At 42.3% G+C, this 23,035-nt stretch overlaps 1 protein-coding gene across 33 annotated transcripts in view; it reads left to right on the forward strand.

Annotated features, from left to right (window-relative positions):
* DAB2IP (DAB2 interacting protein) overlaps positions 1–23,035 on the forward strand; it is an 898,952-nt gene that overhangs the window by 803,897 nt on the left and 72,020 nt on the right. For all 33 annotated transcript variants that reach the window (XR_004540860.1, XM_033960821.1, XM_033960835.1 and 30 more), the window contains 4 exons: positions 182–326; positions 6,059–6,203; positions 15,820–16,056; positions 22,722–22,923. Coding sequence is in view for 32 of the 33 variants with exons in the window: in XM_033960821.1 (XP_033816712.1) it covers positions 182–326; positions 6,059–6,203; positions 15,820–16,056; positions 22,722–22,923 (729 nt within the window). In the remaining variant the exon portion in view is untranslated. The remainder of the gene's footprint in view (positions 1–181; positions 327–6,058; positions 6,204–15,819; positions 16,057–22,721; positions 22,924–23,035) is intronic.

Consider the following 23,035-nt stretch of genomic DNA (forward strand, 5'->3'; position numbering starts at 1 on the left):
TTCCATGTATGTAAATCTGTCATGAATGGTGAAGACAACTGCTTAGATCATTGAGTGCTTGATTAAAATAAGATGGGGCTCTCAACTGTTGGTTTGGGTCAAAGATGTTCTCATGGTTTTTACCTTCTATATATCAACAATTTCTGTATATGGCAAAATAATGTTTCCTTTTCCTTTTCAGGACTTCTTGACAGACTTGATGATGTCTGAGGTAGATCGTTGTGGTGAAAATGAGCATCTCATTTTTCGAGAGAATACATTAGCCACAAAAGCAATTGAAGAGTACCTTAAATTGGTGGGGCAAAAGTATTTGCAGGATGCCTTAGGTAGGTGGTAAATATATTTTCCAAAATAATAAAAGTATTTCAAAATGATAGATGTGACACATCATATGTCTGTACTATTGCTAAATTTGTGAATAATTTTTTTCCAAATTTATAAAATGGGAGATACCTTCCCTTTCTTGTGAATAGGACATTCAGACTGAGATAGAAGGCTTAGATCCAGAATGCATTATTAACATAACTGATGGTCTTTTCAAATTGATCCCTAACAGCTTTTAATTCTAATCACCAATCCAGTTGACAAATGGCCAGAACAGAGCACATACAGTAGGAATGCAGGTAATTAGCCATAAACTCACAGTTCTATGCTGCCAATATCTTTTAGTCGGCATCATATTGCAGAGGTGGATGGGTTTGTAGATTAGTTTACTTGGCCCACTTGATTGACCACGCTTTCATGCAATACGTGAAAGCAGTTTTATAGCAAATGAGGAGCTGAGAAAAGTGGCAGAAAGGGAATTAAAAGATAGGAAAGTTACATTTTCTTAGAAGAACCAGAGAGAAATAAGCAGAAAGCTAGTTAGTGAAAAAGTTATTGTCGAGTTGGGTCTGCCCTATATGTGCATACTACCATAAGGTGGCCTTTTATGGATTCCAGAAGTCTGCTTGAAGACTGATTTAATTGAGTAATAGATATGTATGTTTATTTAGGATTTATTATACCAACTTAGCTGACACAGAACAAAGCAGTATACAGACTATAATAGGAATAGGCAACTCTCTCTTTACATAAAGGAGGGAGAGAAAAGAGGGTGAGCATGGACAAATCAGGATCCCTTAAGTTCTGTAGGCCTGTTGGAAATGCCAAGTTTTAACAGCTGCTTTAAAGCATTTGAACAAAAGTCCACTAGGAACAGATTATTCCAGATGAAAGGGGTTGTTAAAAAAAAAGAAAAAGACAGCACTACATCTAATAGATTTTAAGCTGAGCAGCCTGTGGCCCTGGCAAGACTAACTGGTGATTGTTCAGTGAACAGAGAACACAAGTGGTTATATAAGGAACAGTAAGAGCTGCTAAATATGATGAGATACTCATCTGAAAAGCCCTAAAGCCAAGTACTAAGAGGCCAATATTCAAAGGGATTTAAACAGGAGAGATTCCTGAGTATTTAAATTGCATTTCAAGGGTTAACTTGGTATATTCATTGGCACAACTAGATATATCGAAATGTACAGCACTGTGTACATCTTTCAGCACTATAAACATAATAAATAGCAGTAGTAGTAATAGTGCCACTGAACATAGCTGGTTAATGCCTAAGTTGAAACCAGCTGGTTTGTGGATGATCATGGGGGTGGAGTCAGCACTTATATGGTTAAGTGCCAATATTCAGCACTTAACAAGATAAATAGGACTCTATATAACACAGTCCTATCTTTATCTAGTTTAACGTATCTGGTTAAGTTCTGAATATCATATTTAATCGGATGTGTTATTTGACTATTCACCTACTTGAGTTCTTCTTCTATTACCATACCATAATTGTATTTGACTCGGACCTTGTCATGATTCTATGTTATTTGTACTTATACCTTCTTCAGGGGTTAGTGTTTCTTAATCCTGAATCCCAGGTACTATCCGGTTATCTATAGTATTTCTTTGTCGCAGATACTATCCAATTGTCACCATTCTAGAAAAGACTTAAAAAGATCATGTTAAAACCAGATTTCTTGGAAATGGACTGAAAAGATTTCAGATCAGTTTCACACTTACTTGTGTCTAGCCGTATTCAGGCTTACAATTTTAACAGATTTTAAAATGGTGCCTTTTATTTAACCAAGACGCCGACAACACTCTGAAAATGAATGGACAGGAAACATCACTGACTACAATTGAAAGCTTTCCAATCAGAAGAAAAAACGTCATGGCTCAAAAGAAATCACCAATGAGCAAATCAAAAGAAAAAAATGGGCAGTATTAGTTCCAACATGATTCACAAAAATACTTGCCTCCTGCCAGGGGGGTGGAGAGTTCCAGCAGGAGGGATCGGGCATCCCTCCTGCCTCTGATCATTGGGGGAGGGTTCGTAGGGTGTCAGCAGGAGGGACTGGGCATCCCTCCTGCATGATTGTTCGGGGGGGAGGTTGGCAGGAGGGATTAGGTGATGTACGGCATCCCTTCTGCTGACCTACATTGTACTTGTCTACCACTGGCCTAGGGAGACATTTACGGCCGCCTAGGTCCGCCTAAGGCTACTTCCTGGCCAAGCCACGCCCACGCCTAACCTTAGATGAGCTTAGGCAGGCTTGCGTGCCTGCCTAGGCTCCCAGAGGCACCTCCAATATAGGCAGCCTGCCTCAGCAGGTTTTTGCTTTTTTTTAGAAAACGTGTGTCCCGATTGGCTGGTTAGGCAGCTGTTGGCCACTTACAATCGGGACGCCCTTTATAGAATCTGGGCTTTATAGTATGAAAGTTCATTATTTATGCTGCAATTTAAGTGGAGGAAGAAATCTTTTTTCTTAAGGATCCCACGGCGACAAGAGGGCATCTGCTAAAACTTAAGGGGGGAAGATTTCATGGTGACACCAGGAAATACTTCTTCACCGAAAGAGTGATTGATCAATGGAATGGTCTTCCACGCCAGGTGGTCGAGGCCAGTAGCGTGCTCGACTTTAAGAGACGATGGGACAAATAGATGGGGTTGCTACAGAGTTATGCTTAAAAGATGGATTCTCAAGGGAGGGAGGGTTCTTGAGTGGGCAGACTTGTTGGGCCGCCAGCCCTTTTTCTGCCGTCATACTCTATTTTCTATTAAAAAAAAAAAAAACTATTAGAAAATATATATTTAGTAATTTGTGGTGAGTGACAACAGCATATAAAGGCCCAAATATACTAAAATTGTCCTTAAAATTCCATAGGTCGCAGTGGGGCCAATAAATTGTCCGATTTCAAAACGGTGATCGATGTTCAAACACCTTCCTGTGCAAACAAGTTTTGTAGAGGTCTGCCATAACCCCACCCCAACAGTTGTTGGAAAAGCGACTCTGACACATGCACAGAGTCATCAGGGGAAGCTTGAACAGCTGAGCAGCAGAGGAAGCCCCGAAGCAGCCTCCTGCCACTCAGCTGTTCAGAGGCAGAAGGGATGCCTACTCGCTCCTGGACCCCCACACTCCTGACCCTCCCCTCCATGGAGATCATGCCACCCAGACCCCCCTCCTCCCACTACTGTCCCTCTCCCAATGGAGACTGCACCACCAAGACTCCCAACACTTCCTCTCCCCATGATGATCGTTGACAGGAGGGATACCCACCCTCTCCTGCCTCAGTCACCCATCCTCTCATGACCCCCAATCTACCTAGAAGACGACAGCAGGAGTGATGCCCAGTCCCTACTATCAGCAGACCCATCTTTCCAAAATGGTGGGCCTTCCCCTTCCCGGTGCATCCCTAATGGCTCAGGCATTATGGCCCCTCCTGCGATCTTCATGGGGGAGTCAGTTAGTAAATTACATCTGACGCTAAACCAGTTCAATTGATTTAGTGATGATCACTAGGCGCACAATGAATTTAGTTCATCCGGGCCACAGCCTAACAACTTTCTCTAGCTAGTGGGCAATTATTAATATGACTGAATTTGAGTATATTTTTTCCCTAACCAACATATTCAGTAATATTATTTACAAGGCCATGGCTCAGAGTTAGGTTTGAGCAAGAATAGCTAAAAACACCAACAGCCTATAGGTCAGTTTGGCTTGCACAGCTCTGAAATGGTACGGTGTTTGCCCAAAGATTAAATTTTTGCAACATCAATAAGGAGAGGAGAAATATTCACAACAAAGTTCCTCAAAATTTAATCTGTGGTTTTAGCTTGAAAGTGTTATATGTAAGAAGCGAATAAAGATTCCATTGCACTATTTGGTATTATTTTTTTTAATTTGCTTTAATTTTTGACTTGCTCATTTTTATTGTTTGCAAATTAACCCCCACACCCCAAAATAAGCTATGGAAGCCAAAAGCTTGACTCTTTAAAAACTGTGAGGAAAGGAACCTTTCCAAAAATTATAAGTGAAGGGTATTTATACCTGGTGTATCACTTAATAATATTCCTAAAGGATAACAATATCTGCTGTTCTGGAAATTTTTCAGTTCTTTTAAATTAATTACTGTATATTAGATAGGGTAAATAACTGCCTAGAATGCTAAATTTTGAAGGTAGCAAATACCCAGGCCAAAGAGGATCCTGCATCTGCTTACCTGTGTTGGTGCCCTTTTAAAGGGACACCTGCTTGGCACTAAGAGCCTGATTCTCAAAACAGGGTCCTGATTGTAGGCGTGGAAGACGTCCTACCACCGTCTAATGGACCAATCAGGATGCATGTTTTAAAAAAAAACATCAATGCGGTAAATGATGCCTAAAATGTAGGCATCTGACTTGTGCCCAAGGAAGTGCCTATGTATACGTATGGACGCCTAAGGCTGGTGTAGGCATGGCTTACCCTGGAAGTGGCTTAGGCATCCATAGGCGTGCCTAGGCGCGAGTCAGATGTCTTAAATATAGGCCTGTAAAACACTGGCCTATATCTAAAATGTCTGTAAAAAAAAAAAATTGGCGCGATTCTGGACATGGCGCCTACTGGTGATTGACACAAGATAGGTGCCCATTTTGTAGGCGCCTATGGCAGCAGGCGCCATTTCCAGAATCAGACCCTAAGTCCTTCCTCTTATCCCAATACAATACAGATTCTGCATCCCTTCTTCCTCCTCAGCTCACATAGGAATGCCAAATGCAGATGTCTGTCTCTGTTGACACCCACACAGAGATGATCACCATACTTTTTGCTTGGGATGAAAGTTAAAGAATATAAGCAGGAAAACCAGAGAATATTTGCCCAAGGCAGTACAAGTGACTAATGAAAGAAGTAATTTAAAGGAACAAAGGAGTCATTACCAGGCATCTATGATGTTCATGGTGATTACAGCAGTTTCCTACAGGACTAAATTGCCAAGCTCTAACAATACAGAGAAGCAAAATAACAGGAACAGGCAAACAAATAAATACCAGCAAGAGAAAGGAATATTTGTTATTTGTTAATGGGTAGTGCTAAAGGCAAAAATCAGTAAATATTACATTTAAAAACGAAAAACAATGAGCACAAGATAAACATAAGAATGTGGTGTGCTAACATATACCTTCCAGGTAATATGCAGATTTTTGCAGAGGACAAGGAAAAATGAGATTGTTACAGGGTGTTTCAAGAAGGGTAATAATTCATATGTTTCATTAGGAAACCATTAGTCTTCATGTCATAATGTAATAACAGGTTTTGGTGAGCTCTGGCCTGAAAGTCCGAAGGGCGGAAAAACAGCAGGTAGCCTCTGAAATTCAAATACATGTTTTTCTTCTATAATCAAATAGTCTTAATAAGACATCACATATTAAACGAATAATGGATAACTGAATGAAAAATGAAATGAAAACATTTCAAATGGGTAAAATGTGGATTAACAGGAAACAGAAAATAGAGTCTCATTTTATCATGGAATGGACATGAATGATTGATTTTATGTAAGCAAGGGCTCCCGTTAGTGTGTTTGCTGGCAGTTAAAACCCTGATGGGCTCAGAAAACAACAAGGCAAACTGTCTACTACTATCAATCATTTCGATAGTGCTACTAGGCATATGTAGCACTCTCTAGAGGGATTAGCATTATAAACCATGGAGTTTTAGGGATTTTAAGCCTATGACACCCGGTGCATTTATTTCCATAGGCGAATTCATCAAGGCTTTGTATGAATCAGATGAAAACTGTGAGGTGGATCCAAGTAAATGTTCAACCTCCGATCTTCTGGAACATCAGAGTAACCTGAAAATGTGCTGTGAACTGGCCTTTTGTAAAATCATCAACTCTTACTGGTCAGTATACATATCAACTCCCCCTTTTCCCCTCTACTATGCCGGTGTGGTAATATAGGACTGAAGAAAATACACCCCATAATTTGTACCATTTGTCCTTAATGTCATTGGGTTGTACTACAGTCTAGATTTATGCATCTTTAACAAATATTTGATTATATAATTAGCTGTAATTATATAATTAGCTGTAAGTTCAAATGGATTTGAAATGAATTTTATTTTTTCTGTCAAATCTTTGGGGATTTTGTTTCAGATACTGACATTTCTTGTGTAAGTGTGATAGAGCAATCACACAATCAAAAATGGTTCTAGAGAAGGGGCAAATCTGATCTCCCCAGCACAGCCATAAGAGTATGCTGTCCAGGAGGGTTCACTGAGCTATTTCTTTGTGTGATGTGTGATATAGGAAAAATTTGACAGTGTCATCCCTAGAGGCAACCTTCTTGGTTGCTCAAATATGAAAATCGAGACTGACAGTTTGAGCTAACAACCTACTTTTTTGACCTGTCACTATTAGCGTCAGATAGTAATTGGGAGCTAAGAGCACATTTCATCAGATTTTTTTCAGATTCACTTTTGATTTTCCCAGCAGTTTGAAATTATCAAAAATCTATCTAACTTGATTTTGAATTATTCACAGATCTCTGTTATAGTATTTATATTATGCTATATTTTTATACCACCTTCCTTGAAACAACTTCAACCAGTTAGATCAGGTAAATAAAATAATCAAATACATCCTAGCTCATCAATAAAATATGTAATGATAAAACAATAAAAATCAAGACATCAATACAACATCAAAAAATTCTAAAAACAATGCCTTAATTTATCCCCTCTCTGACTAGACAGAGAAAAAGTCAGGGTTGCTATAAATATTTCACATAAGAACAGCTTTACTGGGTCAGACCAACAGTCCATCAAGCCCAGAAGCCCATTTTCACAGTGGCCAATCCAGGTCACTAGTACCTGGCCAAAACCCAAAGAGTAGAAACATTCTATTCAGAATCCTAAAGAATAGCAAGGTTCCGGAATCCCAAAGAGTAACAAAAGATTCCGGAACCCCAAAGAGTATCAAGATTCCATACTACCAATCCAGGGCAAGCAGTGGCTTTCCCCATGTCTTTCTCAATAACAGACTATGGACTTTTCCTCCAGGAAATTGTCCAAACCCTTCTTAAAACCAGATATGCTCTTACCACAACCTCTGGCAATGCGTTCCAGAGCTTAACTATTTTCTGAGTGAAAAGATGTTTCCTCCTATTGGTTTTAAACGTATTTCCCTGTAACTTCATTGAGTGTCCCCTAGTTCTCAGCATTTGTAAAATCCATAATAATTTGGCCAGCATTGTAACTACAAAAGTCTCATACCCACTGGCCCCCGATGACTCTTAAAGGAGTGAGTCACTTAGGTTTGCCCCTTTGGGGGTGACTTACCTGGGGACAAAATGACTCCATACACCATTAGAAGGAACAAACAATTGTGAAATGAGTTCCAAGTTAGTAGGTAATGAATAGTAATAGTTACTGAGTCCTTCTGGTGATTGTTTAATAAATGCCAGTTACTGGAGTAAGCACTGTCATGTAAAAAAGCCTGCCAAATGCTAATATGGTTTTACAGTTCAAGTTTCCATCATGGTAGATTTCCTTTGGATCCCCTTAAAATAATCTTTAAGTACTTAACCATTAGCACAGAAATGTTACGGTAACTGAAATCATTATGAGGTAATTTGGATATCTGGAATGTTTCAACAAAACCAGAACTGAAATGCACAAAAGCTCATTGTAGGAATTATATACCACATTGTACAATTAATCCTTCATGATCTAATATATTTCTAGTCTGCTATTGTGAATAGTGCTATATAGAACCATGGACAGTATAATACTAAAATTCAAAGCATGTTCTTTGAAGCAACTATACTTCTCCCTCCGTATTCACGGGGGATGTGGGCAGAACATAGCCATGAATACCGAAAAACTGTGAATAACTTTTTGCATGTCATTTGCAGTTTTTCAGTAAAATAGACCTGAGAAAGATAATAAATCGTGAATAAGCTGACCTGCGATTTGCTCCGTACAACGCCAGGAGCAGTGATTTCCTTCAGGAACCACCGGGAGCAACGATTTTCTCCATGAACCACCAGGAGCAGCGATTTCCAATATGAAACACTGGGTTTAGTGATGAAAATTAGGGGGCGGAGTCAGCAGCTGAAAAATCGTGAATAAGCGAATCCGCAGATACGGAAACCATGGATACGAAGGGAGAAGTGTACACACATGTAGCCCTTACTGTTAAAAGTATTCCAGCCTTGAAAGGGAGATACCTTGTACTTAGCTTTCTAACTGTGGGCATTTCAGGAATCAATAGTAAGTTAGTTCTGCAATCCAGCTCAGATTAATTTTCCACTTTCATTGTACAATAGATTTTATTATACAATTCAGCTGACATTGATTGAGCCATTTAGCTTAATGGTGATACTTTTGAAGCAGAGATTAAGGTTAAATTCATTATGCCATTAAAGGCCCAGCAAAGTACTGAAGCTGTTTTACACTTATTTGTAGTGTCTTAAAAGTTATGTTTAGGACAGCATTCGTTACATATGAGCAGCTGAGAACTAAAATAAAGTAAGTGAAATGTTATTCTACTGCATGCAAGATTTAAGTGCTGTGTTTGGCTTTGGAAATGGACGGGATGACTTAAAGAATATTAACAGTTAATATAATAAATTAATATAATGACATCTAGGTTAAATGGAGTTTCCATATGATGTAGCCCTTTTTTTAAAAAACATTTTCAGTTAGAGAGTCCATAGGTTTTCCTAGGTCTCCCTTTGTGCTGCTGCTCTTCCTATTAAAAATGTGTATCAGTGGTGTGTGCAGTGACTCTTTCTTCAGGTCATACTCAAATAGGCGTGACAGTAGACAATGCAAAGTCATTGTCATTATAAGCCAAACTGATGGTATAATTGCCAGAAACATCCATGAAAATGTCCTTAACTCTGGAAACAGAACCAGTTAACAAAATCACAAACCCTGTGGATTTGGGCTGAACTGATGGCACAGATGCCTTCGACATCCATGAAGATTTCCTTAAAACATGAAACAGAACCAGTTTACAAAATCTCAACATATAACACCCCCAGGGAAGCAAAATGAAAGGCTCAAAGGCCCCAGCATATCACCTTTCACCCCCCCCCCCTAGAGAAAACAGCAAGAATAGTTTGGTGGGCTCATCACATCATCTCTCAATGGGAGGTGATAGGTCAGGATTGCCAAGCCCCCTCCTTTTTTTTGTCTGAGGCATTCAAGTTAATGGCACCAACCTGAGCTGTCACACAGTGCCATGATCATGCTCAGTTCATGCATGAGAACTACACCTGCTTGTGATGCCAGCGTCAAGCTGCTGCTGACTACCATCTATTTATGAGAGAGGACAGCAGGCAGGCTCTACATTCCTTCAGCTGTTAGATGCTCTTGCCTTTTCCCTCTCCATGCCTTTTTGGCCACACTAGTGGTGGAAATGCTCTGTAAAATTCACCCTAAATTTTGGTTTCTAGTGTAATTTCAACAATAGCCATGGATTGGAGGAGTGGCCTAGTGGTTAGGGCTGCGGCCTCAGCAGCCTGAGGTTGCAGGTTCAAGCCCAGCACTGTTCCTTGTGACCCTGGGCAAGTCACTTAATAATAATAATTTTATTTCTTATATACCGCCAAAGCCATGGTAGTTCGAGGCGGTTTACAATAAGAGGAGCTGGACAGTCAGCGATATAATTACAATATAGAGACAATGAATACAAGTACACTGAATGCAAGTACAAATAAGAAGAGCTGGACAGTCAGCGACGTAGTTACAATGTAGAAGTAATGGATTCAGTATACAGAATATGAGAGATAATGAACAACAAATTCTTAGGTAACAAATCGGTTGAACAGTTTCGTTTTTACTAATTTTCTAAAACTAATATAGGATGAGGAGAGCAGATAATGTTACCCAGCCAGTCGTTCCATTGCTCCATTGCCCCAGTCAGATTGTGTCCATTAGTCAGATTGTGAGCCCACTGGGACAGATAAGGATAAATACTTGAGTACCTGAATGTAAACTGCTTAGGTTATAAGCGGTGTATAAATACTTAAATAAATAGTATAATAAAAATCTTTAAAACAAAAAGTCGCTCAGAGCCTAGAACAAATTCACAATACTGGAACTAACTTCCAAAGCAAGTATCCTACCTATGATATTTTAGGGTTCTAAAATATCAATACATCTATTGAGAAAATGCACAAACCAAATAGTTACAGAAAGATACGTAGAAAATTCACACTAACAGAATACCTCAGTCACGTACATGGTACACAAATGCCAAATATATAATAAAGGCTGGATTCTGCAAACAGTGTCTACATCGGCAACCACCTACAAAAATGCTGCTGATTGCATGTCAATCGCTAAGGTGCCGTTTGCAGAATCACACCTAGCGTTAAACACAGGCACCAGTAATGTAGGCCAGAGTTTTTAAGGCCTACATTCTCAGCGCCTATGATTGATGAGAATCACGCCTGCTGGAGTGCTGAGATCCATGAGGGGAGGAGTTTCAGAAAAGGATTATAAAGCCTTTTTGATGGGGGGAGGGGGGAGAAGAAAAATCAGATTGGAGATTCGCACTTGGGACAGGGGATGGAATGAAAATTTTGGATTGGAGATCTGTCTAGATGGGGTGGGCTGAGAATCAGATTGAAAATCTACATAAGGGAAAAAATGTATCTGAAGAGGGGAGTTGCATCCTCAACAGTACTTAGATTTTGACTTTTGCAGTTCCTATCACTAATAGTGAGCCCTCTCCCCCTATATTACCATCAGTAACAGAAATACTGGAGATGGGGGCTCTTTCTTTGAAATTAAAGGAGGCCATTTTTTTGTCAGTGTTGGTGCTGCTGTTGGGGCCAGGGAGTTGGATGGAATAGGGTTATTTTTTTGTAAAATGTTAAACACAAATGTTTGTTGTATTTATCATACTTTATTTGTTCAATAAATTCACAATTACAATAGGCATGTTAAATAATGCATTCCTCATTGGTCCAATAGAGATTTTTCTTCTTAAGAACATAAGAATTGCTGCTGCTGGTTCAGACCAGTAGTTCATTGTGCCCAGCAGTCCGCTCAAGCGGAGGCCCTTAGGTCAAAGACCAGTGCCCTAACTGAGACTAGCCTTACCTGCGTACGTTCTGGTTCAGCAGGAACTTGTCTAACAAATATCAAGAAAAACTGTGTCTATATCATCATTTGGGAGACTTTTGAATTCAAGGAGCAATATTGGATTTACCTTACCATTGCATTACAATAAGTGTGTAGAAATCTGACTCGTAAAGTTATAAAGAAAGTTGTTCCCTTTTATACGTTAATGAAAAGACAAATACCCAGTGGTGCCTCACACAACGAACTTAATTGGTTCCAGGAGCAAGTTTGTTATGCGAAACGTTCGTTATGTGAAACGCGTTTTCCCATAAGAATACATGTAAAAAAAAATAATTCGTTCTGCAGCATAAAATATGCTAAGATGACATAAAAAAAGATAAATTTTTGGTTATTATTTTTATTTAGATACATCTAAAAACATAATTGTTTTTTAAAACAACACACATTTTTTAAATTTAAAGACAGACTAAGTAGAGTCTAATTTTACAGTGAGAGAGGGCAGAGTCTCAGCGGCAAAAACTGGGACTTAACTGTTCATTTTTTTTTTTTTTCTACCGTGTTTCCCCGATGATAAGGCAGGGCCATCAAATAAGACAGCCCCCCCTTTTTAGAAAAAAATGTAAAATAAGGCACCCCCCCGCAAATAAGCCACCCACCGATACCTGCGCTTACCCGAATCGGGTGGTACGGTGGGTGACTCTGTGTGGTCCCTGGCACCCCCGACACGATCGGGGCAAGAGGGAGCTCAAGCCCTCTTGCCCCCCCGACTCCCCGACACGATCGGGGCAAGAGGGAGCCCAAGCCCTCTTGCCCCCCGACTCCCCGACACGATCGGGGCAAGAGGGAGCCCAAGCCCTCTTGCCCCCCCCGACTCCCCGACACGATCGGGGCAAGAGGGAGCCCAAGCCCTCTTGCCCCCCCGACTCCCCGACACGATCGGGGCAAGAGGGAGCCCAAGCCCTCTTGCCCCGCCGATTCCCCAACTCCCCGACACGATCGGGCCAGGAGGGAGCCCAAGTCCTCCTGGCCACGGCGACCCCCTAACCCCACCCTGCACTACCTTACGGGCAGGAGGGATCCCAGGCCCTCCTGCCCTCGACGCAAACCCCCCCTCCCCCCAACGACCGCCCCCCCCCCCAAGAACCTCCGACCGCCCCCCCAGCCGACCCGCGACCCCCCTGGCCGACCCCCACGACACCCCCAACCCCCTTCCCCGTACCTTTCTGTAGTTGGCCGGACAGACGGAAGCCAAACCCGCCTGTCCGGCAGGCAGCCAACGACGGAATGAGGCCGGATTGGCCCATCCGTCCCAAAGCTCCGCCTACTGGTGGGGCCTAAGGCGCCTGGGCCAATCAGAATAGGCCCGGGAGCCTTAGGTCCCTCCTGGGGGCAGGGCCTGAGGCACATGGTCGGGTTGGGCCCATGTGCCTCAGGCCCCGCCCCCAGGAGGGACCTAAGGCTCCCGGGCCTATTCTGATTGGCCCAGGCGCCTTAGGCCCCACCAGTAGGCGGAGCTTTGGGACGGATGGGCCAATCCGGCCTCATTCCGTCGTTGGCTGCCTGCCGGACAGGCGGGTTTGGCTCCCGTCTGTCCGGCCAACTACAGAAAGGTACGGGGAAGGGGGTTGGGGGTGTCGTGGGGGTCGGCCAGGGGGGTCGCGGGTCGGCTGGGGGGCGGTCGGAGGTTCTTGGGGGGGCGGTCGTTGGGGGGGAGGGGGGGTTTGCGTCGAGGGCAGGAGGGCCTGGGATCCCTCCTGCCCGTAATGTAGTGCAGGGTGGGGTTAGGGGGTCGCCGTGGCCAGGAGGACTTGGGCTCCCTCCTGGCCCGATCGTGTCGGGGAGTCGGGGGGGCAAGAGGGCTTGGGCTCCCTCTTGCCCCGATCGTGTCGGGGAGTCGGGGGGGGGGCAAGAGGGCTTGAGCTCCCTCTTGCCCCGATCGTGTCGGGGAGTCGGGGGGGCAGGAGGGCTTGGGCTCCCTCTTGCCCCGATCGTGTCGGGGAGTCGGGGGGGCAAGAGGGCTTGAGCTCCCTCTTGCCCCGATCGTGTCGGGGAGTCGGGGGGGCAAGAGGGCTTGGGCTCCCTCTTGCCCCGATCGTGTCGGGGAGTCGGGGGGGCAAGAGGGCTTGAGCTCCCTCTTGCCCCGATCGTGTCGGGGAGTCGGGGGGGCAAGAGGGCTTGGGCTCCCTCTTGCCCCGATCGTGTCGGGGAGTCGGGGGGGCAAGAGGGCTTGAGCTCCCTCTTGCCCCGATCGTGTCGGGGAGTCGGGGGGGCAAGAGGGCTTGGGCTCCCTCTTGCCCCGATCGTGTCGGGGAGTCGGGGGGGCAAGAGGGCTTGGGCTCCCTCTTGCCCCGATCGTGTCGGGGAGTCGGGGGGGGGCAAGAGGGAGCCAGGCGGAGAGAGGGCAGTTAAGCGCAGTGCCTGCGCGGAAGGATGCAGCTCGGGCGACTTCGTTGTGTGAAACGAAGTTCGTTGTACGAATCAAGACATAAAGTTCGTTGTGCGCAGCGTTCGCTGTGCGAGGCGTCCGTTATGCGAGGCACCACTGTATACAAAATCATACCTGTCTGAGGCTTGAATGGATGCTGGGGACATAGCTTGTGGGGTCGGTGGAGGCGGGGACAGGGATGGAGCTCACAAGGATAAACTTTGTCCCTGTGTCATTTTCTAGGTAATCATTGCTGGGGACAAGAACAGAAGACTATGAAGATGGGGAGGGGGAAGGAAGAGACACAGAGTAAGATGGAATGGGACATATTGACATGGAGATAGATGAAAATGAGGTGGAGGGCATGCTGGACAGGAACAAAGGTGGAGGAAGGTCACATCAGTGGGAGTTGCTGAAAAAGAGGACAGGTGGAAGACAAGGACTGATGTTGAAAAGGAGGGCAGATAGAAGGGTGACTTGGGACAGATGCTGGAGGGGAAGCCAGGTGGAAGGGGAGATCATGAGAGATGCTGGACAAGGTGGAAGGGGTAATTGAGGGGGCTGAACATGGAAGAAGATAGAAAATTGAGGATGGAAGATGGATGAGAGATCAAGAGGAGAACTGGAGAGGAGGGCATTTGACAGGAGAAGTCAGGGAGAGATGCTAGGAAGGAGGCTGGGTAGAAGGGGAGATCAGGGGGTGATGGTGGATGGGGTGGAAAAGTAGATGGGAGAAAATACTGGACATGGTGGAAGGGAAGATTGGGAAGACATGCTGGACATGGAGGAAGATGTGAAATGAGGGGAGCATGTAAAAGAAAAGGTAGAAGTGGAAACTGGGGAAGATGCTGGGCAAGAAAGAAGACAGAAGGGGAGATCAGGAGGAATGCTGAATATTGTAGAAAGGAGATTGGAGGAGGATGTTCTGGACATGGAGGAAGGTGGGAGGGAAGATTGGAGGAGATGCTGGACAAAAGAGAAGGTGAAAGGAAATATCAGAGAGAAATGGCTGGGCATGAAGGAAGGAGAGATGCCTAATATGGATGGAGAAGAGTGGAGATGTTTGACATGGGTTTTGGGGAGAGATGGAAAGGTAGATTGCAGCAGTAAAAATAGCTTGGAGACTGGAGGATGAGAAGGAGATGACATTTGAAAAACAAATACATTGGAGAAAGCTCAGCATTAAAAATCAGTGCTAGAGGGGAGGAAATGAAGAAAATAAGAGGACAGAATAAAAATGTCAAATGGACAGGAGACCTTGGTGAGTGCGTTAAGAGAAAATGGAGGGAAGCAGAAACCAGAGATGGACCACCTTTATTTGAAAAATAAAATGACCAGACAACAAAATTTTAAAAAATAATTATAGTTTCTATTTTGTGATTAGAATATGTCATATTTGGCATGTATATCCTGCCAGAGCTGCTGTTATTCATGACTGGGGTCTAGGGCATAAATTTGAAAGGGGGCCCCAAGGCTCATTACCATGCTACATCATCTTTAGCTTCTAGCAGGCTTGTGGCTCTCTCTGGTCAGGGGTCCAAGGGCAATTGCCGTAGTTGTATCTTCTCCACAATATCATCCCTGGGATGTACTATATTTATATTTTGCATAGGCGGAAATACATTTCATTTTGTTTCTCTGGTGTTGTAGTACATGCACGGTCTGGTTTCTTAGGGTTTTAGTTAGATTTGTTTATAGTTTGTGGTCACTTAGGCCCAAATGGCATTGTAAGGTAGGAGGCAGTAGGCACCCTACCACTGCCTCACTTAATCATTTAATTTGGAGTTAATCAGTGCGGCAATTGACTGTGTCATTTAAAACCAATTAAAATGTAATTTTAAAAAGCAGGCACCATAAGCACCTACAAAAAAATGACACCTTAATCACATCTACAGAGGCGCTTAATGGCACCTAATGTCATTGTTAGATATAAAGTTTGGAACTTTCTTGAACAAATGCTTGAATCTTAATTTACAAACCAATTTATTTTTGCAGTGTCTTTCCCAGGGAGCTAAAAGAGGTTTTTGCTTCCTGGAGACAAGAATGCAGCAACCGAGGGCGCCCAGATATAAGTGAAAGATTGATCAGTGCCTCTTTATTCCTCCGTTTCCTCTGTCCAGCCATCATGTCTCCTTCTCTCTTTAATCTTCTGCAAGAGTACCCTGATGACCGAACTGCACGCACTTTGACTCTTATTGCCAAGGTCACGCAAAATCTAGCTAACTTTGCCAAGTAAGTATCCTTTAGAAGACTTGCAGGAGAAACTACGCTTGTGTAGCATTTACATTTAAATGCCTATGCATCATAATAGTAATTTTAGAAAGCCTACACATGAGCAGATTGGCAGCATGCACAGTTTTGAAGTTATGTAAGGGCAAAACACAAATAATTTGCAAATTGTAGACATTGATTGTGAGTCATGTGTGTCAGATAACTATTTGGACTTTTTGCAGGAGTGATTGAGAGGGCAATTGTACTTAATTATCTGTTGTTTAAAACTACCTTTAAAAATCCAACATTCAGAGTTTTGTAGCTTGGCTCTTTAATTGGCTCCCTTTGGACATCAAGCTTGTAAAATCACGCTTATAGCATTGACACTCAACCATGCAGATTGCAAAATTGCCACTGTATGTGCTGCAGACTGGAAATGTATTTCCTGTGTTCTTAAACATTCTTATAAAACGCTCCACATTCAATAAGCCTTTTATAAAATAGTTTGGAAATTATGCACGAACAGACTTGAACCCATTTATTGCCTAGATACTCTATACCAATGGTTCTTAACCCTGTCCTGGAGGACCACCAGCCAGTCGGGTTTTTGGGATAGCCCTAATGAATATGCATGGGAGAGATTTGCATATAATGGAGAATGAAAGTCATGCAAATCTGCCTCATGCATATTCATTAGGGTTATCCTGAAAACCTGACTGGCTGGTGGTCCTCCAGGACAGGGTTGAGAACCACTGCTCTATAAAAATTGGGATATAAATGATCTTAGATTTGTTGGGCTCTATACCAGTGGTGTTTTTATTATTCATCTAGAATAAGTATTTACTTAGAAATGATCATTAGTTAAAATTAAAGCTGACTTTTAATTCTCTTTTCTAAATACCATTTCCTTTCATTGCTGGGATTTTGAAAGGCAAACAAAATGTTAAGCAAAACCCTAGACCAGGAGTATGCAACTCCAATTCTTCAGTGCTGCAAGACCAGGATATCCACAATAAATATGCATGATATGCATTTGCATACAAAAGGGGCAGTGCATACTTTGATTTGCTTTGATTTATATACTGCTTATTAAAACAAGGTTTTAAAGTGGTTTACAATAAGCAACCAGGTAAAAATATGAACAGTATACAATCTATATAATACAAAATAATATAATAGAAAATAAAACATTGTAAAAATGTAACTTAGCAAACAATTAAAAATCATATGCATATTCAGCAGGGGTATTTTGAAAACAAGATTTGCTCGTAATACTGGAGAATTTGACCTGATTATTGTGATTGAAACCTAAAGAATCTTCTGTAGAATGTATTGATAGAAGAGATAGACATTGTTTCCATTGTTTCCAATTTCATAGTGACACTACCTGATAAGAACAGGGTAGGCAATTCCAGTCCTCAAAAGCCGGAGCCAGGTCAGGTTTTCAGGATATCCACAATGAATATGAGATGGATTTGCATACGCTGCCTCCTTGAGATGCAAATCTATCTCATGCATATCTGAAAACCTGAACTGGCTCCGGCTCTCAAGGACCGGAATTGCCTACCCTTGCACTAGCCACTGTTACCACATCATCTGAAGCTTGTGGAGCAAAAAAAAAATTTCATCCTATTTGTGTTAAAAGTAGTCCCATGTAATTTCACTGAGTGCCTCCTAATCACTTTCGATATGGCAGAAGAAAGGCCCTTTCGGGGCTGGCCAGAAGCAGGCTGTTTACGGCGCTTCTTCTGTTCACCGGCTGCCACTACTGCCTTGGTAAGGGAAAGAAGGGGGTTGTCAGGATCGGCTGCTGTTTCACGACCAAGGGGGGGGGGGGGAGGTTCAAGATCGGCTGCCACTGCTGCTTCGGGGCCGAGGGAGGGGAGGGATTGTCAGGATTGGCTGCCACTGCTACCTTGGGCCCAGTGGGAGGGAGGGGTGGTTGATAGATCCAGCTCTGCTGCTTAAGGGGCTGGAGGGAGGGAGGGGTGTTGTAAGGACCAGCTCTGCTGCTTAAAGAGCTGGAGGGAATAAGGGGTTTGTCAGGAATGGCTGCCTGCTGCTACAGTATTTTTTTTACAGTAACTGTCAAGCAGCCAAAAAAACAGTTATCTGGCATTCACCAATCCCCATGGGTACTGGCTAGCTGAGAGTCAACTGTACACTACATCAACTAGCTCACCTTTATCCACATGTCTATTCATGCCTTCAAAGAAATGAAGCATATTGGTTAGGTAAGATTTCCCTTGACTGAATCCATGCTGACTGTGTCCCATTAAACCATGTTTGTCTATGTGTTCAATCATTTTATTCTTTATAATAATTTCCACTATTTTGGCTGGCACTGAAGTCAATTTTAATGGTCTGTAATTTCCCAGATCACCCCTGGAATCCTTTTTAAAAATCAGTGTTATATTTGCCCCCCTCCAATCTTCAGGTACTATGGATTACTATTGGCAGATCACTATTGGCAGATCAATAATTTCATCTTTGAGTTCTGTCAGTACTCTAGGGTGCATAGCACCCTGTCCAGATAATTTACTACCTTTTAATTTGTCAAATTGGTTCAGTATGTCTTCCAGGTTCACCAAAATGTCTTTGTTCCTTTGCATAGTCACCCTTGAAAACTATTTCTGGTACAAATAGATCTCTTTCATCTTCTGTAAAGACCGAAGCAATTAATTCATTCAGTCTCTCTGCTATGGTCTTGTCATCCCTGAGCATCACTGCTCCTTCGTAATCTAATAGTCCCTTGGATTCCCTTACAGACTTTCTGCTTCTGATGTACCTGAAAAAGTTATTACTCTGAGTTTTTGCCTCTGTAGCAAGTTCCTCTTCATATTCTCTTTTAGTCTTTTTTATCAATGTTTTTTGGCATCTAACTTGCCATGTTCTTGTGGCCCTTTTTAATCCTACTGGCTGTTATTTACTCTTCTTTCTACCTTTGTTAATATGTGGAATATTTCTGGTCTGGGGTTCCAAGTTGGTATTCTTAAACAGCATTGTTGCCTGATTTAAAGTCCTAACCTTTATGCCTAATTCTTTTAGATCCCTTTTAACTATTTTCCTCATTTTATTATAGTCAACCTTTTGAAAATTAAATGATACTACAGTAGTTTTCCTTAGTGACTTCACTCCAGATATCAGCTCAAATTAGATAATGTTATGATCACTATTTCCCAGTGGACTCAACACCGTTACCTCTTTATTTTGGTAAACATTTAATCAATTAATGATTTGATCAATCAATAAAGTTTGAAACCTTGGGTTTCTGCATGTATTTATTCAAACTTACTGCCTAGGATACAGTGGACATTTCTTTTTATTAATCAGAGGTATTTGGAAGGTTCAAATGGGTGTTTAGGAGGTTCAAAGGTTCTTAAGGATGATGTGTGTGCTCTATCTTGTCAGTCACCATGCCTTTGGATATTTGTAGGCTGTATGGCATGGCCGCCTTGACTCTTCTGTGCTTTACAGCAAGTGCATTCAGTTCCAGTCCCCAAGTGCAACAAACAGATCTGGTTTTCAAGATAATCAATACATGCAAATTAATATGGCTCCAAAACCAAATGTGGATCGGTATGTCCAAATCAAAAATCAAGAAGAACTATACTATATACAGTGGTGCCTCGCATAACGAACGCCTCGCACAGCGAACGCTGCGCACAACGAACTTCATGTCTTGCTTCCTACAACGAACTTCGTTTCACACAACGAAGTCGCCCGAGCTGCATCCTTCCGCGCAGGCACTGCGCTTAACTGCCCTCTCTCCGCCTGGCTCCCTGTGCAGTGGCGGACCGTCGGCTCGCAGGGGCCCGGCGCCTACTGCTGATGCATTGGGGGGGGCGGAGCTACTCTCGCCGCTTCCCCGATGCTAGAAAAAAAAAAAAATGAACAGTTAAGTCCCAGTTTTTGCCGCTGAGACTCTGCCCTCTCTCACTGTAAAATTATTGTTTATACAGTATATCATGGCTTCTAAAAAAAGCAGGAAGGTGATTTCTGTTGAAATTAAACGGGAAATAATTAGAAGGAGTGAATGTGGGGTAAAACAGTGTGACCTCGTCAAAGAGTTTGGCCTCAGCAAAACCACCATTTTCACCATTTTGACAAATAAGGATGCAATAAAATCAGCCAAAGTAGCCAAAGGAGTATCAAAACTATTTCATGAAAAACATAGGTCTTCAATCCATGAGGAAATGGAGAGGCTATTAGCAATTTGGATTAAGGACAGGCAGGTGAAAGGTGATGTGTTGTTTTAAAAAACAATTATGTTTTTAGATGTATCTAAATAAAAATAATAACAAAAAATTTATCTTTTTTTATGTCATCTTAGCATATTTTATGCTACAGAACGAATTATTTTTTTTAACATGTATTGTTATGGGAAAACGCGTTTCACATAACGAACTTTTCGCATAACAAACTTGCTCCTGGAACCAATTAAGTTCGCTGTGTGAGGCACCACTGTATAAACAACAGAAATACAACCCAAAATAGGAAAAAAAATAGTAAAGACTCATAATGGTATAGCTCTCTTGATTTAGAACAGTATATAACTTTATCACTGAAAAATTGTGGAGAAAATAAGAGACCTCAGAAATAAAGGAGCCCACATAATTCAACACAACAGTGTCATGTAATTAGAGCTAATCAGTCATTGGTCCCTCAAAAAAAACCCTCCACACAATCCACTGTTCATCTTAGAAGAAACATATAGCAATCTAGTACTGACCTCTTGAACATAGGGGTACTTAAGGACAAAATACAAAATAGAGAATGACATGGTGACAGATTTCATCACCGTCTCTGTCCCCACGGATAACTGCAGGAAACCATCCCATTTCATTCTTTAGTATCTATCTCAACCTCAATCCTTCCACACCAGCATTAATCAATGCAAGGCTTGAGGGTCAGTGGCTGTACTCATTCATACTCTTCATTCTTCCTTCTCTCCTGAAAACTTTTGAATGCATCAAATTTACCATAAGCCTTCATTTAGCTTTGTTTTTTGTTTGTTTGTTGTTTTTTTTTTGGAGGGGGGTGGTAATTTTTGGGTATACAGAAAACATTCTGGACTATTTATGTATTTTGCTTTAGAGAATGACACGGTGACAAAATTCATCACTATTCCCGTCCCCGTGGATAACTATGGGAAACCATCTCTATTTCATTCTTTAAGGAGAGAGGGAATGAGTACAGCCATTGACCCTCAAGCCTTGCATTGAAGAATGCTGGTGTTGAAGGACTGAGGTTGAGACAGACTCTAAAGAATGACACGGGATAGTTAGAACATAGGACCATAAGCGTTGCCATACTGGGACAGACCGAAGGTCCATGAAGCCCAGTATCCTGTTTCCAATAGAGGTCAACCCTACCTGGCAGAAATCCAAAGAGTAACAACATTCCAGAGCTGAGATCATGATGTCACAATGCCTCATTCCACCAATGCCTAAGAGCCAACCTCATCAGTGATGTCACAATGGCTTTACTGTCCTATACTTGACTCACATAAGAACCAGAGTATGAATGAGCACAGCAACTGACCCTCAAGCCTTGCAATGAAGAATGCTGGTATAGAAGGACTGAGGTTGAGATAGATACCAAAGAATGACATGGGATGGTTTCCCGAGGTTATCCACATGGATGGGAACAATGATGAATTTTGTCACCATGTCATTCTCTATTTTGTCCTTAAGTACCTCTATGTTCAAGAGGACAGTACTAGATTGCTATATGTTTCTTCTAAGATGAACATTGAAGAGATTTTTTGAGAGACCAATGACTGTGATTAGCCCTAACTACATGACATTGTTGTGTTGAATTGTGTGGGCTCCTTTATTTCTGAGTTCTCTTTTTATCTCCACAATTTTTCAGTGATAAAGTTATATACTGTCATAATGGTACAGTGCTCTTGACTTAGGAGTCTTTACTATTTTTCCTCATTTTAGGCATATCCGAGCCAAATGCCTGACATGGGGATCCTAAAAACCAGACCGGTTTGATATCCTCAGGGATTGGACTTGAAAAACCTTGGTTTGGCACTTTTCTGTCTGGATGCTACAACCTCTCTCTGTGCTTGGAAGGTGTAACAGAGACCTTTGCAATGATGCATTGCCCATGTGTTCCATTACAGTGATGCGAAATCCTAGTGGTCTTGATGGAGTTTTGAATGCATCATTGCTTTGCCAACAGTCTTGGCAGCCAAACGGGTCTGCATATGACTTTAATGTCTTCCTGTTCTGCAGTAGAGAAAACAGGATTATATGGCTAATGTTTATTTTACTTACCTCACCAAAGGCAGAAAACAACTGCTAATTGGCACAGTGCCATGGAAATGTGAGTTTCACTGCAGATAGTAAAGTAATTATAATGTCCATGTTTTTCAAGTCCTGTTGTAAGAATAGATGTCCCAGTAAACTATGTCCTAACTAGTCTGTAGAAAGATGTAAATGTCATTAAAAGGATGCATCATTGTAATTTAATTGATGATCAGAGGGGACATGTGTAGTAATATGTAAGGGTTATCAAAATGTTAGCCCTTGTCTACTTGGACAAAAACAGTGATTGGCAGGCATGTTGATGCTTCATTCATTCCAGCAGAGTATTTCCTGCAGAACACATGCATAGCTACTGCAGTAGTTTGAAATAGTGACGTGTGTTAGCAATTCTTTTTCCTTAACCCATAGGTTTGGCAGTAAGGAAGAGTACATGTCCTTTATGAACCAGTTCCTGGAGCATGAGTGGACAAACATGCAGCGTTTCCTACTCGAGATTTCAAATCCTGAGACTCTGTCTAACACTGCTGGATTTGAAGGTTACATCGATCTAGGCCGAGAACTGTCCACACTGCACTCTCTGCTCTGGGAAGTCATCTCCCAGTTTGATCAGGTATAGGGCGACATTGGAAAGGGCTGATTGGAATAGATGACATTAGCTAAAACCTGTGACCCTTCAAATTTGTCAAATTAGTACAGGTAGTGGATATAATATATCCTGACGT

The sequence above is a fragment of the Geotrypetes seraphini genome, chromosome 10, assembly GCF_902459505.1.
Source record: "Geotrypetes seraphini chromosome 10, aGeoSer1.1, whole genome shotgun sequence".
Lineage (NCBI taxonomy): Eukaryota > Metazoa > Chordata > Amphibia > Gymnophiona > Dermophiidae > Geotrypetes > Geotrypetes seraphini.